This window comes from Arabidopsis lyrata, assembly GCF_000004255.2.
Source record: "Arabidopsis lyrata subsp. lyrata unplaced genomic scaffold ARALYscaffold_3, whole genome shotgun sequence".
NCBI classification, from domain to species: Eukaryota; Viridiplantae; Streptophyta; class Magnoliopsida; order Brassicales; family Brassicaceae; genus Arabidopsis; species Arabidopsis lyrata.
Window position 1 is genome coordinate 888,152 of NW_003302553.1, and position 15,985 is coordinate 904,136.

Consider the following 15,985-nt stretch of genomic DNA (forward strand, 5'->3'; position numbering starts at 1 on the left):
AGTAGCCTTTCTACAGAATGAAGAGAATGTATATGTTTTGGAACACTAATATGTGACTGTAACTTGTTTCCAAGGAACAGAAGCTTGTGTTTGACGTGGTTCTGCAACAATGGAGAAAAAAACATGGAACAAGAAGACAAAAGCATTCCTCGACACTGAAGATTAAATCAAAAGTAAAAAAAGAAAAAGTGTGGTTCTTGCTGAGATTTAGGAAGTACTGTTATGATATTGTGGGATTTCTCATAGAAAATGTAAAATACCGAAACTCTTCCTTAGCCATATGATATTACTGGATAAATTATTAAAAATCTTGTCCAATAAAAGTTTTTTTTTTTTTTTGACTGGATCATTTTAAATAATAATATTGGCAAATTCAATGTTTTCGGCCACAAATCGAAAAATAATATTATACATGATATATTGGTGACCGAAAAAGAGACGAGATAATATCTAAAAACCATATATAACAGATCTTCTCGGCTTGAGCCTCTTTTTATTGGATCAGGGGATGGCTAGATTTCCTCGCAACGACAGATGGGACATGAAAGATTGCGGCCAAGCCACTGAAAAATACAGTCTTTGTGGAAACTGTGGGAACAAAGCAATTCCATGGTGCTGCTTCTAGACAGATTGCGCATGAGTCTTGTTCTGTTTGTATCTTACGATGGTGATCTCCGGAGTCATCATTATCTATCACCTCACTAATCCAAGTTTCTTCTATAACTTCAACTTCAGTTACAATTAAGAAACCTCTTCCTCCTTCTTCTTCTCGGTAGCGAGTCAGCTCCATCGCTTCTTTGTAGATACTAGGAACCACGCAGTCCCGAATACTGTCGGGGATCCCGTTGAATCTCAACAGAAGGTCCACCAGTCCACGACACCTTGCTTCGTTGACAAGGCAATTAGGTGCGATCTTGTAATCGAGCTCTATAGCATTCTCCTTGCTAATGGTTGTTTGTTGAACTGGGGTTTCACGACCACTAGCACTCCGCGAACAAATGCGCTTGGTTCTTCCGACCCTTAGTATAAACGATATATCGTCCTTATTGGGGATATAACATATGTATTATTGGGCTTAATGTTGTGGGCTTGTTACGTATGGGTTACGGTTAGTCGGTGTGTGTAAACCCTAGCTACAATTGTGTATATAAGTCATTGTCTGTGAGTTTAATAAAGCAAGGCAGTTTGATATCCAATTCTACATGGTATCAGAGCTAAAATCTTGCATAAAACCTAAAAATTCTTCCGCTTGTTAATCGATAGTTTCGATTTCGTGTGTTTTAAAGTTTGTATCTTGCGTGTCAAGAAAAGATGGCTGGGGACGAAGACATCAACACTTCCGGCAGCTCAGCAAAGTCAGGGACTACAACACAACGACCGGAGAACATGGTGGTGTCACCATACACGTTGGCTAATTCAGATAACCCCGATGTTATGATTTCCTCGGTTGTGTTAACCGGTGAAAATTACAATGAATGGGCAACAGAGATGTGGAATGCTCTGCAAGCTAAGCGAAAAACAGGTTTCCTCAATGGTGTAATCCGGAAACCACCCACAAGTGATCCCAATTTTGAGAATTGGACTGCTGTTAACTCGATGATAGTTGGGTGGATCCGCTCTTCCATTGAACCTAAAGTCAAATCTACGGTCAGCTTCATCTCCGACGCTTATCTGCTGTGGGAGGATCTCAAGCAACGTTTCTCTGTAGGAAACAAAGTCCGTGTGCATCAGCTCAAAGCAGAGCTTGCGTCGTGTCGTCAAGATGGACAGCCAGTCCTTGATTATTTTGGTCGTTTGAGCAAAATCTGGGAAGAATACCAGATCTACAAGCCAATCAAAGTGTGTACTTGTGGTTTGTGTATGTGTGGCCTCTCCAATGAACCAGCAAAAGAAAGAGAAGAAGAGAAAATTCATCAATTTGTGTTAGGGCTCGACGAATCCAGATTTGGCGGTATGTCGACTAACATCATTGCCATGGATCTGCTTCCTTCGCTTGGAGAAGTGTATTCACGAGTTGTAAGAGAAGAGCAGCAATTGTCTACAACTCGAATTCGTGAGCAACAACAGGAAGCTATCGGCTTTATGGTGCGTCGAGAACAAGGTGAGTCTCGGTCTGAGAATTTTCTTGGCAACAAACCAGATTCCTTGAGTGTAAGATCACGTGTTGTTTGCTCTCATTGTGGCCATACCGGTCATGACAAAAAGGACTGCTGGCAAATCATTTGTTTCCCGGAGTGGTGGGTCGAGCGACCTGATCGTAATGGTGGTGGTCGAACTTCCAATGCTCGTGGTCGCGGAGGTCGTAGTTCTGGACGAGGCAGAGGTTCGATTGTTGCTGCTCATGCCACTACCTCCAGCCCATCTCCGTTTTCAACTTTTTCCCAAGATCAGTTGAAGGTTCTTGCTCAGATAATCGAAGAGAAATCAGGCAATGGAGGTTCCGATAAATTGTCTGGTAAGCTAAAATTTGGCAATGTTGTTTTAGACACCGGAGCGTCTCATCACATGACAGGGACACTCTCCTTTCTGTGTAATGTGGTGTCAATACCACCGTGTTCGGTTGGTTTCGCTGATGGAAGCAAAACACGTGCTTTAAGCATGGGCGTTCTTCCACTTTCGAACAAAGTTTCTTTGACTAATGTTCTTTATGTGCCATCTTTGAATTGCACGTTGTTGTTAGTCTCACAGATTGTTAAACAAACGAAGTGTTTTGCTACATTCACTGATACTTTGTGCTTCTTACAGGACCGTTTTTCGAAGACTCTGATTGGAACCGGGGAAGAGCGTGATGGGGTGTACTATCTTACGGATGTTGCTACAGCAAAGATTCATACGGCAAAAGTTTCTTCGGACCACGCTTTATGGCATCAGCGTTTAGGACATCCAAGTTATTCAATGCTTTCGTCTTTACCTTTGTTTTCTCATTCATCCTCGTCTGTTAGTTCTCATCCGTGTGATGTGTGTTTTCGAGCAAAACAGACAAGAGAAATTTTTTCTACAAGTATTAATAAAACAACAGAATGTTTTTCTTTAATACATTGTGATGTTTGGGGTCCATATAGAGTTCCTTCTTCATGTGGTGCAGTATATTTTTTGACTATAGTGGATGACTTCTCAAGAGCAGTTTGGACATATCTTCTACTCGAGAAATCTGAGGTGCGTACTGTGATTAAAGATTTCTTAAGATACACAGAAAAACAATTTGGAAAATCAATTAAGATGATTAGAAGTGATAATGGCACAGAATTTATGTGTCTTTCGGCGTATTTTCGTGAACAAGGTATTGTCCATCAGACGTCATGTGTTGGAACACCACAACAAAACGGACGTGTTGAACGCAAGCATCGACATATTCTCAATGTCGCTAGAGCATTGTTATTTCAATCCAATTTGCCGGTTAAGTTTTGGGGCGAAGCTATTCTCACGGCGGCTTATTTGATAAATCGTACGCCTTCGTCAATTCATAATGGATGTACTCCATATGAATTACTTCACGGCTGTAAGCCGAGTTATGATCAGTTGTGTGTCTTCGGTTCAGCTTGTTATACGCACCGGGTTACGCGTGATAAAGATAAGTTTGGTGAAAGAAGTAGAATGTGTGTATTTGTTGGTTACCCTTTCGGTAAGAAAGGATGGAAAGTCTTTGACATTGAGAGGAATGAATTCTTAGTGTCCAGAGATGTCATTTTTCACGAGGACGTGTTCCCCTATGAAAAACAAGACACGTCTTCTCCTGCAGCTATCTCTCCGCCGTTGACAAGTGATGATGATTGGCAGATTCTAACGCCTTTGATAGTAAGGGGGAGCAATGACACAAATGATGTGCCTTCCTCCGTGGATGATGACTCTGTTCCGACTCTAAATATAGAGGACTCACCTTCGGCTGCAATTGAGTCACTCACTCCATCTCCAGTTCTTGATAAAAGTGGTTCGTCGGCTGTGGCTACTGAATTGGCTGCTGTGACACCTTCATCACGTGATGACAGTCTAACTTCTAAATCGGCTACAACTACCAGTCTTGATTCCTCGCAGCCTATGTTACCTCGCCAAAGTGAGCGTCCTAAAAATGCTCCTGTTTGGTTAAAAGACTATGTGACTAACACCGCAGTTTGTACACCCGATCCCGTTCACGCTCTTCCTCTCTCCACATCGCAGTCTTCGACATCAGGTCCAGGTAAGTCACAATATCCTTTGACAGATTATATTTCCGATGACAATTTCTCTCCTGCACATCGGGTTTTCTTAGCAGCTATAACAACCAATGTTGAACCCAAACACTTTCAAGAAGCTGTCAAAATTAAAGTTTGGAACAATGCTATGCATACGGAGGTTGATGCGCTTGAAGTCAATAAGACTTGGGATATTTGTGACTTACCACCAAATAAAGTTGCTCTTGGTAGTCAGTGGGTATACAAGACGAAGTATAACTCGGATGGTTCGGTGGAACGTTACAAAGCCCGTCTAGTTGTTATGGGTAATAATCAAGTAGAAGGTGAAGATTATAAAGAGACATTCGCCCCTGTTGTGAAAATGATGACGGTTAGGACAATTCTTCGCTTGGTAGCAGCTAATAATTGGGAGGTGTATCAAATGGACGTCAATAACGCTTTCCTCCATGGTGACCTTGAAGAAGAGGTTTACATGAAGCTTCCTCCGAGTTTTCGTCATTCTCATCCTGTTAAAGTTTGTCGCTTGCGAAAGTCGTTATATGGTCTAAAGCAGGCTCCAAGATGTTGGTTCAAGAAGTTGTCAGATTCACTTCTCCGGTTTGGCTTTGTTCAGTCATACGATGATTACTCTCTTTTTTCATATACCAAGAAGAATATTGAACTTCACGTTTTGATATACGTCGATGATCTCTTGATCTGCGGTAATGATGCTTACATGCTTGCAAAATTCAAAGAGTATTTGAGCCGTTGCTTTTCTATGAAAGATTTGGGTAAACTCAAATACTTTCTTGGTATTGAGGTGAGTCGTGGAGGTGAAGGAATTTTCTTGTCACAACGCAAGTATGCACTAGATATCATCGCCGATAGCGGTACACTTGGTTCACGTCCTTCTCCGACTCCACTTGAGCAAAATCATCAACTTGCTCTTAACGATGGTCCTCTACTCTCCGATCCCAAACCATATCGACGACTTGTGGGACGTTTGCTCTATTTATTGCACACACGACCAGAATTGAGCTACTCTGTTCATGTTTTATCACAATTCATGCAAGCTCCGAGAGAAGCTCATTGGGCTGCGGCGTTAAGGGTTGTTCGTTTTTTAAAAGGATCTCCTGGCCAAGGAATCTTTCTTAATGCCGACAAAGATTTATCTCTCACGGTTTACTGCGACTCCGATTGGTCCACTTGTCCTTTAACGCGTCGGTCTCTCAGTGCTTACGTCGTCTTCCTTGGTGGCTCTCCTATTTCCTGGAAGACGAAGAAACAAGACACAGTGTCTCATTCTTCTGATGAGGCTGAATATCGATCAATGGCTGCGGCTTTACGCGAAATAAAATGGATGCGCAAATTGTTAAGAGGATTGGGCATCAAACAGTCTACACCGGCTCGTCTCTTTTGTGATAGTAAAGCTGCCCTCCATATTGCTTCTAATCCGGTTTTCCATGAGCGTACGAAGCACATTGAAAATGATTGTCATTCCGTTCGAGATGCTTTGAAGGACGGTATAATTACTACTCATCATCTTCGTACCAACGATCAATTGGCCGATATTTTTACAAAGGCTCTCGGCCGATGTCAGTTTGAGTTTCTAATGTCCAAGTTGGGCATTTAAGATCTTCACGCTCCAACGTGAGGGGGAGTATTGGAGATATAACATATGTATTATTGGGCTTAATGTTGTGGGCTTGTTACGTATGGGTTACGGTTAGTCGGTGTGTGTAAACCCTAGCTACAATTGTGTATATAAGTCATTGTCTGTGAGTTTAATAAAGCAAGACAGTTTGATATCCAATTCTACAGTCCTCGAGATCGTCAGCATATGTTTTGGTTTCTCTATAAGCTATCTTAACTACTGTCTTCGGAAGGAGTGCCATCGAGAGAATTCCAAACTCTAGAGATTGATTATAGTTAGCCAACACAAAGAAGTGTAACAGGATAATCATATATCCTGGTTTTGTTAAACCAAACTCTCAATTCTTAATTATCTTATTTCCGGTTTAGTTACTTTATTCCAGTAAACCAAGTCTAAGTGTGTGGTTAGATCGAGTATATGTAGGCCTTTGGCCATCTTTGAGAAACTGAATCAAAAACACAAATTATCTTCTTCAATCTCCTTATTTCGATCGATCATCATCATCTTCCATAACACCAAATCTTAGATCTTCGAGGTGATCCTTCACCTTCTGGACTTTGATTTGCCCTTATCTCGTGCTCTCGGTGAGTGCTGATTTGGGATTTATCATACCGTTACAAGAACAAATTGTGTGTGAGATGTCTGGTTTGATGATAAAACCTCTCTATTTATAGATCTTCTAGACAAATTTCCCTTTTTTAAGGTAGAGTATCACAAAAAGGAAATTTCCTTTTTTTTTTTTTAAGGTTGATCACAAAAAGGAAATATGGTTTTGGTAGTTTCCTTTTTTCTCTGATTCAACAAGCCATCTCCTATAACTCTGACGTTGATATCAGGCTACCAATGCTGGTCTGTGTGTCAGAGAGAGAAGCGGCTTGGTCCTGAGATACACAACAAGAAAGCAGGAGCCATGAATTCTTTGGTTAGAACCAGCTCAACGCTATCATATCTTCAATCTTGATTCTGACCACTACATCTACAACTCCATGGATATGTTCAGTTCCCTCAGAGGTTTCGTTATGCGCACCACGTCATTGTCTTCTTTGATGTTAGTATGAAGTCTGCAAGTCTTTGTATCTTCCGGAAAGAGCCATTAACAGTAGGAGGGAAGATTGTCACTTACCGGGGATGTTTTTGGTGGTAGACGTTTTGTTTTTGAGGATTATAAGCTTATGCAGAGAAGAAGCAAAGAGGAAAATAAAGTTTGGTAACTAAAAATGCAGTGGAAGGATTGGCATTGCTTCATCTTAAACGAGATTCTGTGTGTATGGCGTTTGATGTCTCATGTTGGAGAGGTGGTCTTGTTTAGAGTGTTTGTGTTTAGTTCTGTTCTTCTGTTGATCTGTCTTTATGTAAATCACACAAGTATGCAGAACAAACCTCTCTTTCAGAAAACGATACATAGTTACAACTTCTACCAAGTAAGCAACAGAAACAACAATTAATGAGAGATGATTTTGGTATTGAATGAGTTTGTCCAAACACATTAACGACAAACAAATAATATAACACACAACAGCAGAAACAGAAGATGATTGTTCTTTTGTCTCTTTGATCAGAGATGATGTTACAATTCTGTAGAGAGACACCATTTCTACTGGTCTGTAAGAAATTTAGAACCTGTATAAGAAAACAACCTCACAGAATTCACATAACTTAACTCCGCAAGCTCTTCCTTCTTCATGTTTGACAGGTTCGCAACATAATCTAGAACCTGTTCATCACGGAAAATATCAGACAAGTAATGTGTAATCTAATCAGTAGAAACAAGAAAAAAAAAAAGTCAAATGATAATAACATACAGCAAGAATGTTTGCAGGCTCATTGAGAGCTTTGGTCACTTGTGTAAGCCTTTCAAACTTGTGAAGGAGTCTTTGTTGTCATCTGATCAACGGCATGAACCACATTCTGAAGCTCCTCCTCGCATATGGCTTTATACATCATCATCTGCCTGTTCACTGAGGATTTCCCTTGAACGCCGCTGATACCACGTTAATGCTGCACCAGAACAATGAGACATCAAGCCAGAATTATTTTAATACAACTGTTACAAACTCTAACTATTTTTCTGCAGAATCGAGACTTTAGTCACACTAACGAAGATGGGCTCTAAAGTTGCAGGTGATTAGTGAAAAAAAGTGGTCCATCTTCATCTCAGAAACAGAAGTCTCCAACACACAGATCACCTCACAACTTGGATTTGTATAAACTTTGTTGGTATATGATTGACCAAAGAATAAAGAGTTAAGCAAGACTTACCAAAGTCCTTCAACAGACATAAACCGACACTGTCTGCATCCAGTTGTTCTTTGATCTGCGCAATGAACAAACATTTCTTCAAGCTTAAACACAAGCAATCAGATGCCTCCTGATTCATGATTTTCTCTAATGTGATCTTAGTTAGCTCAATGAAACCCAATTTCAATCATTTCAAATATATATATATATATATATATATATATATATATAATGTGGCAGCAGCATCAATCTAAAGCTCTAATGCCAGAAAAAGAAGATCAGAAGTTTGTGAGCAATCCCTTTTAAAACCACAGTGGTGAATGAAGTGATGTTATCAAGAGAGTTAAACAAAGTATTGTCAAATCACTTTCCAAAAAGTTGTTTTTTGATCCTCTATGAACACAGAATTGTTGAATGAAACTTTGCCAGCATACAAATTCACAAAATTATGTGTTCTTTTGGTGACATGAATGGATTTCCAGTAGAATCAATTGTATCTTAAAAAAAACAACAACTTTCATCACATTGAGAGAAGAAGACGAAAAAATAAATAATAATAACATAAAAGAGGAGCTAGCAACATGTATACTATTTCACTTTTTTTAGAGTTTTTCAGCCAATCAGAAGGCTCTATTTCAGACCCAGTCGCACAAATTGAGCGTTGCGCGAGTGAGAGCAATTCTGTAGGTGTACCCCTTTCGACATCATGCCTTTTTCAATCGACGCACTTGTCTCCAAAATCCCCATCGCGTGAATATTTTTTTGTTTTCTTCTCTTAACCAGTGTAAACCGAACCCAAAAGCAATTCTAATTTCACTACCATTTAAATCAATTTTAATTTCAAAACCAATGTAAACCTAACCGCTCGGAATAATTTCTTCTCCCTCCGACGAATAATTCTCAACATCCCAAAGGGAAATATTAGAGAGCAAACAGAGGAGAAATCAAACGTACCTCGAAGCAGAAGAGCGTTTCCGGAGCCAGAATTAGGTTCTACTTACCTTTTCACATCCTCAGCTACCTCATATGCCCACCCAAGGTTCCTTCTCCCCAAGCGCAGCTCCATGGACATTGTATGAGTTTGGGAGAACCATAACCAAATTGTACTAGTGACCTAAACCATGCCACATAACAGAGTTATTAAAGTGATTCACGATCTAAAGGATGTATTCGGGAAGAGAAAGAGCTATAAAATTAAGTACGGTAAAGATAATCGCCAAGTACCTGCATCCATTTTAGGAGATTCGACGCCATTGTACATGAAGAGTCTATCGAGAGTGAGAGAGAGGAAATTGTTCGCGAAGCTCTCTCTACCAAAGAACAACACCTTTATTTAGGCTTTACTTATCACAAAGGCCCACTTATTTGAAGCACATGTAGGCCCTTGGGCTCTTCGACTTATTAGTTACTTATTATAACAAAGGCCCTTGACTAATGAAACATCATAATATCCGTACAAAAATTGTGTGAGTTTCTATTATTTAGATATCTGTAGGAGTGTAGGTACAAAAATGAGGAAATTGTTCGCGAAGCTCTCTCTACCAAAGAACAACACCTTTATTTAGGCTTTACTTATCACAAAGGCCCACTTATTTGAAGCACATGTAGGCCCTTGACTAATGATACATCTAGTCTGTTCGTTTCGTCGCCGCAAGCGGCAGCGGCGGCGGTTGCGGCGGCGGCAAACACTACCGCAGGTTGTTGTTCGTTTCGTCGCCGCCGACGCTGCCGCAGGTTTTGTGTTCGTTTCGATGCCGCCGCCGCTGCCGCATATTTCTGTGTTCGTTTCGTCGCCGCTGCGATAATTTTCAATTAATTCACTTAATTCTTATTTTATTTTTATAAATTTGTATAATTATATTTTGAATCTAGAAAAATGTAATTTAAATATATTTACATCCATAAGAAATATTTGTTTAGCTAGTAATAATTTTTAGTTAATTATATAATTATAACCATATAATTTAACTAATGATCTTTGAAATGTAGATGTTCAAAGCAAAATGAAGAAATCAAAAGAGCAGAGAATATGATCTGAATATATCAATGATCAATGAAAGCAGAATGAAATTTGTCAACTTCGAGTGTATCTATAAGACCATACACAATTACACACTTTAATAAATACTTTTAACTAGTTTACAAATTTTGCTTAATATGTAACTAGTTAAGTATTGATTCCTTATTAGTACCACAAGTAGACAACACTCAGAACTATTTTGCCGTAGTGTCCAAGCTAACGTTCATTTCTTGAGATTCCAAGCTTCGATTCTTACTTATCCCTGTGTTTTCACACACAATACACTCTTTTAGTTAAAGGAGTGTAAGATAACTTTTTAACAAAGAAATCCTAAAGACAACACAAGAACTGACAATTAGAAAAACTCACTAGATTCACATAAATGTTTATAGATTCACATCTCTTACAGAAAATTAAGGGTATGAATCAACATTCTAGTTTGATGCAAATAAACAAATAAAACCAATAATCAAAAAGGCACATATAAGCTCAGATTCCAAAACTCTATGATCAAAAGCTGAAAACCAGATAAAGTACATCTAAAGAAGAAGCAATAGTCAAATATAGAAATATATGGAATTGAATCGTTTGACAAGAAAATTAAGAGAGAAAGGGACTACATGTAGACATGTGAATCAGAAATGAAGAAATGTGACTTAGCAATTGACAAGTAAAAAGGGACATGAAACCACACACTAACTCCTCATTCACACTTCAAGTCTCAACACATTCTAATTGCTAAACTCCACTTGTTCTAATTCCCACAACTATAAATGATTCAAACATTCCCCACGTAGAGAAGAACACCATTATCTCCAGCTAAGACAAGACGAAGTAAGTAAAATCAATGACTTATTCAATCCACGACACTTAACACCTAAACTAAAGACAGCTCCAAATTTTCCAAACCACCAACATCACGAGACTTAAAAATACAAACAAAGAGAACACACCAGTTTCTTCACCAATTCATATCCTCTCAACCTTATCAGCCTTCACCACATGATTAGCCTTAGCATTAACCTCTTACCCATCAATGTAAGATGCATCAGTTTTTTATTCCAATTTGAGTTGAAGAAACAAAATCCCAGAACCAACAATTCATGTAATCTAGTCAAGCAAACTCAGATTAAGCATAAACACCAGCATAAGCTTTAGATTAACCAGAAGATCTTAGCTATCTACTTTTAAAACCTAACATAAGCTTTAGCTACAACTCCAAACACCAAACAGAGCGATTCATCAAAAACAGATAAGAACAATGACTTCAACGGAATCAATCTTCTAATCCACTAATAAAAGAACATAAATTTCATAGAAAAATCGAAATCTAAACAAAACCCAGATGCAGAATCATTAATAGAAACAGAGATTGAGTCGGAAAAAAACAAAAACCTAACCTTTGAAAAACAGAGATCGTTTGTCTCACGGGTTGCAGAGAAAGAAGAGAAATTAGGGTTGGGTTATTTTGTAAATTTTTGAAAAATAAGGGTATTTTTGTCATTTACCATATTAATCGCAACTTTTTAATCGCCGACGCTAAATTTAATCGGCGTCCAAAATTATTCGCCGCAAACCGCAGCGTTCGCCGCAGCGTCTTGCCGCAAGTATCTGCGGTAACCAAACGAACAAACATAGCTGCGTCTGCCGCAGCCGCATGTAGCTGCGGCGACGAAACGAACAGACTAATCATAATATCCGTAAAAAAATTGTTTATATTATTTAGATATAGGTACAAAATTGTAGAATAAACCATTCAATGATTTAAACCAAACAACCAAAATGCAAAATTGTAGTTACTCCTACGAAACAGAGGCTTTATTTTCAAGGAAGTCAAGTGGAAGAATAAATAATCTTAAAACTTCCGACACAACTAAACAAATTCTTGTAACTCATTCTCCAACTAAAGACGTCTGATTCATTCAGGAGCAACCAGTATGAGTTGTTTGCCGACGTTCTTACCATGGAACAGTCCAAGCAAAGCTGAAGGTCCGTTCTCAAGTCCTTCAACTATATCCTCAACATAAGTTATCTTTCCTTCTCTTATATACGGAAGCACAAAATCCAGGAACTTTAAGTGTTTGTCAAAGTAATCAGACACCACGAACCCTTGAATCCGAATCCGCTTGTAGATCACGTTTGCTAGGTTGTGTACACCTTCCTGGTCCTCAAGGTTGTACTGTGAGATCATACCACATACTGCGATACGGCCGTGTAGCTTCATGTTTAGGAGCACTGCGTCTAGCATTTTGCCTCCTACGTTCTCAAAGTATATGTCGATTCCTTCCGGGAAACACCTGGTCACGAAAATATATCATAGTTTTAATTTGAGTCAAATCTCTATATATCACATCGCGATATATCAATGATACGAAAAGAAGAATTTACTGACCTCTTCAGGGCAACATTAAGGTCTTTCTCTTCTTTGTAATTGAATGCGTCATCAAACCCGAACTTGTTCTTGAGAAGATCAACCTATAACATAACTCATTAGAGACTGACACAAGGGGCAAGTGAATCTTATGATAGAAAGAAAAGACCTTAACCAATCAAATTTTAATTATTTTTTGATAAGGTAAATAGCTAGAGTCCAAGAAAAGTCTGGTTACCTTTTCATTACTGCCTGCACTTCCAACGACATAGCAGCCCATAATCTTTGCAAATTGTCCCACGAGCTGACCAACTGCACCCGATGCAGCTGACACGAAGACAGTTTCTCCTTTCTTAGGAGAACAGATTTCATAAAACCCAGCATAGGCAGTCATACCAGGCATACCTGTCAGAAACAGAGCAATGCTTCTAAGACCACTAAGTAAACTACTGAAACTTGTAGAGTTTTGAACAATGTTATTAGATATGTTAGCAACCAAAGCAACTATTCTACATGATTAGGAGCCACTGTTTCAGTGAAGCATGCATTATAATCCAAGACCAGAGCAATCTATCATGCCAATAATCATAGAGAGAAGTACATACCGAGAAGTCCAGTGTAGTAGGATAACGGAACATCGGTGTGTTGGATCTTGTAATGTGAAAAATCTGGAGTTATAAGACTGTACTCCCCCCATCCAACTAATCCCCAAAGTAAGTCTCCCTTTTTGTAATCTGGATGCCCAGAATCTATCACTTTTGACACTGAAAACCCATAAATTGGCTGCAAACAACACATCAAAAGCTTTAGCACCAGAGACAGTAAGTAAGATAATATCCCAAAAGACAATCACTCCTAATAATAAAAGTACAATTTCTTAGATGACACAGTATTCAAAAATGTTTCTGAATTTTAAAACAATGTTTCCAAATCCATCTCTGTTTTAATAGTGGAATTGTTTTCCAAAAACGTGGGTAACAAACAACCTCGAAACGTAACAAAATCGTGTTAATCCGTAACAATCTAGAACATGCGTCGTTTTTGTACCTCGCCGGGAATGTAAGGTGGAGCGAGCGCAGCAGTACCGGGATCGGGAATTCCCATGCGAATGCGCATGTAAGGATCGCAAGACAAGTAGAGATTCTTCACCAGAACCGTCTTCGATCCCTCCGGAATCTTTAAATCGATGGTGGAATCGGTGAAGATGAGGTCTGATTCCTTGGGGAAACCGGTGACGTAATCTCGCAGTATCACCTGCTTGTTGGTCACCGTCGTCGCATTGCATGTGGTTGCCATTTTTCTCTCCGGTTTAGGTTCCTTTACCACAAAAGATGGTTTTCGTGTTCTTCCTACGTTAGAGGACGTGTAAATCTTGTATTTATAGGCTTTTGTTAATCGTAGTACGATGATAGCCACAAACCGCTAAAAATATAAACAATGATTTTCTTTTTTATGTTTCCTGTCATGACGTCATAATATGCTTCGTATAATAATAATCAGTGACGACGTTAAGATTTTGAATCTCACATTATTTTCATACAATCACAAAATTTTGAACGCGTTTCTTCTTACATTTTAACATACAAATTAAGCAAACTTGTCCAACGCACCAAATCTTGCAGCGAGATGCAACCATTCTTTTAAAGTTATCCAAACAGTCCGCGGTAAATGGCTGACTCCACCTGCGGCTGGTGCGTTTGCGATTCAGATTCTCAAGCAATGAAGCAGCAGAGAAAGTGGAGCTAAGATGAGAAACCTTTTAGAGACATTTGGCTTCAATTTCTTCAAGAGTGAGACCCTTTGTCTCTGGCACAATGTAGTATATGAAGAAGAGAGACACTACACATATCACTCCAAATGCACAGAACAAGATTCCAGCTCCTAACAGCTCCTGCAAACAATACCAAGCGAGCTAAGTGAGGAATCTCTACATTGTTCATCCAAAGTTATAGCTTAGTTCTATGGCAAAAATATTTATAGAAAAGAAGTTTCTTTACCTTTAGAGGTGAGAAAGCGAATGTCACAAGTGCGTTTGCTCCGAAATTCACAAGAACTGCTAGACTGATTCCTCGACCTCTTAATTTTAAGGGAAATATCTCTGAAATCATCAGCCAACCAATAGGGCCAAAGGATAGCTGCAAGATTGATGGAAAGCCTCTTAAGAACATATCAAAGTTTTTAATGAAAATACAAAGCTGCATATGACAGTGCATGGATTGGAACTTTGATCAGAAAAATCTGTAAGAAATTTTCACCTGGTAACAGCCTACATACAGTAGCAATGCAGCTACAGCAACAGCTGGTACAGTTTTATAAAAGATGTAGTAGGACCCCAGGAGGAACAATGAGATCACCTGTTACACAATCGAAAATACACAAGAGTAAATTTCTGGATCCTTTAGCTTCTGTCTCATGTAATTGAAAAGACAGTGAACATGTGGTACTTGTTGGAACAAACAATTAAAAGAGAAGACATAAGAATACCATGCCACTAACACCACCAAGAAGTAAAGGTCTCCTTCCAACTCTGTCAATAACTATAACAGAAACTCCTGTCATAACCAACTGCAACATTAAAGGATCACATCAAGTCTTTGAAAGGAAAAATTCATTTATACTTACTACTTCTAACATTGCTACCAGTTGTACTACAACACGTATCAATCCTTCCATAATTTTTTGCTTAAAGGATCTGACATGTGAAACCAGATGGAAGAATATGAATACCTTCAATAGACCGAGCAGAATTGAGATCCGAGTTGCATCAGCTGCAGCAGAAAAGCCGGCAGTCTAACAGGTAATTTTTTGGTAAAAAGAAGTTAAGATTCTCTCGCGAGTTTCCTCCTAGTGCAAAAAATTCAACTTAAGTAGAGATGAAAAGAAAAACCTGTAGTATTGATGGTGCATAATAAAGTACACTTGGTTGCCCAGTTATCTGTCAATCGAAAAGTAAAAATGTATTTAGTTATTGTTCATTTTCTTAAGGAAAATTTGATGAATTGACTGCACCAACCTGTTGGAACAAGACTAACCCTCCTGCAATTGTGAGAGCTTTTAAGCATTTGCCTCGAAATAATTCACCAAATGTAGCTTCTTTGTCCTCACCCACAAAGGAAAGTTCAGCCAAGATCTCGTTTACTTGTTCAGCTGCTGAGTCAGCTATGGCAGACCCTCTAAGGCGACGAAGAGACCTAATTGCAGCCTGTTGAAGATTCTCCACATTCCCTTTTCTCTGGAGAGCGCGCAATAGAAGCCACCTCGGCGATGCTGGTAGCCAACACATTCCAATTCCCATAATAACTGGCAAAGGGAGAATTGTTGCGTACATACAACGCCAGCCAGAAATAACCGTAACCCAAAGGCTACCGATTCCATAACCTCCCTTCACAAATTTTAATGTGTCAGTTTCTTGGTGGACAAAAAGGTTTTAAAACGAAGCAAAGGCATCATGCACTCCAAACTGGGATGAAATTCCAAATCGTCAGAGCTTCGAGAACTTACAACCATCCCAGGACAGTGAAATTCCTTAGGATATATCGTCCACGAATGACAGC

At 39.1% G+C, this 15,985-nt stretch overlaps 2 protein-coding genes and 1 long non-coding RNA gene across 3 annotated transcripts; all 3 read right to left on the reverse strand.

Annotated features, from left to right (window-relative positions):
* Positions 1-7,243: 7,243 nt before the first annotated feature.
* LOC9318341 lies at positions 7,244-9,370 on the reverse strand. The gene is made up of 4 exons (XR_002333530.1): positions 9,265-9,370; positions 8,062-9,154; positions 7,605-7,800; positions 7,244-7,516 (listed from the first exon to the last, which is right to left on the reverse strand). It is a non-coding gene; the product is annotated as an uncharacterized LOC9318341 (long non-coding RNA).
* A 2,431-nt stretch (positions 9,371-11,801) lies between these two features.
* On the reverse strand, positions 11,802-13,783 carry LOC9320423 (NADPH-dependent oxidoreductase 2-alkenal reductase). Its single transcript, XM_002884311.2, has 5 exons — positions 13,479-13,783; positions 13,037-13,214; positions 12,670-12,836; positions 12,453-12,535; positions 11,802-12,357 (listed from the first exon to the last, which is right to left on the reverse strand). Exons 1-5 carry the CDS (start codon positions 13,725-13,727, stop codon positions 11,979-11,981), a joined length of 1,056 nt encoding a protein of 351 aa, XP_002884357.1. The 5' UTR covers positions 13,728-13,783; the 3' UTR covers positions 11,802-11,978.
* Positions 13,784-13,918: 135 nt separating this feature from the next.
* Positions 13,919-15,953, reverse strand: LOC110230423 (D-xylose-proton symporter-like 1). Its single transcript, XM_021033282.1, has 8 exons — positions 15,933-15,953; positions 15,445-15,813; positions 15,319-15,366; positions 15,159-15,221; positions 14,916-14,996; positions 14,687-14,785; positions 14,429-14,566; positions 13,919-14,322 (listed from the first exon to the last, which is right to left on the reverse strand). Exons 1-8 carry the CDS (start codon positions 15,936-15,938, stop codon positions 14,191-14,193), a joined length of 936 nt encoding a protein of 311 aa, XP_020888941.1. The 5' UTR covers positions 15,939-15,953; the 3' UTR covers positions 13,919-14,190.
* Between the last annotated feature and the right edge of the window lie 32 nt (positions 15,954-15,985).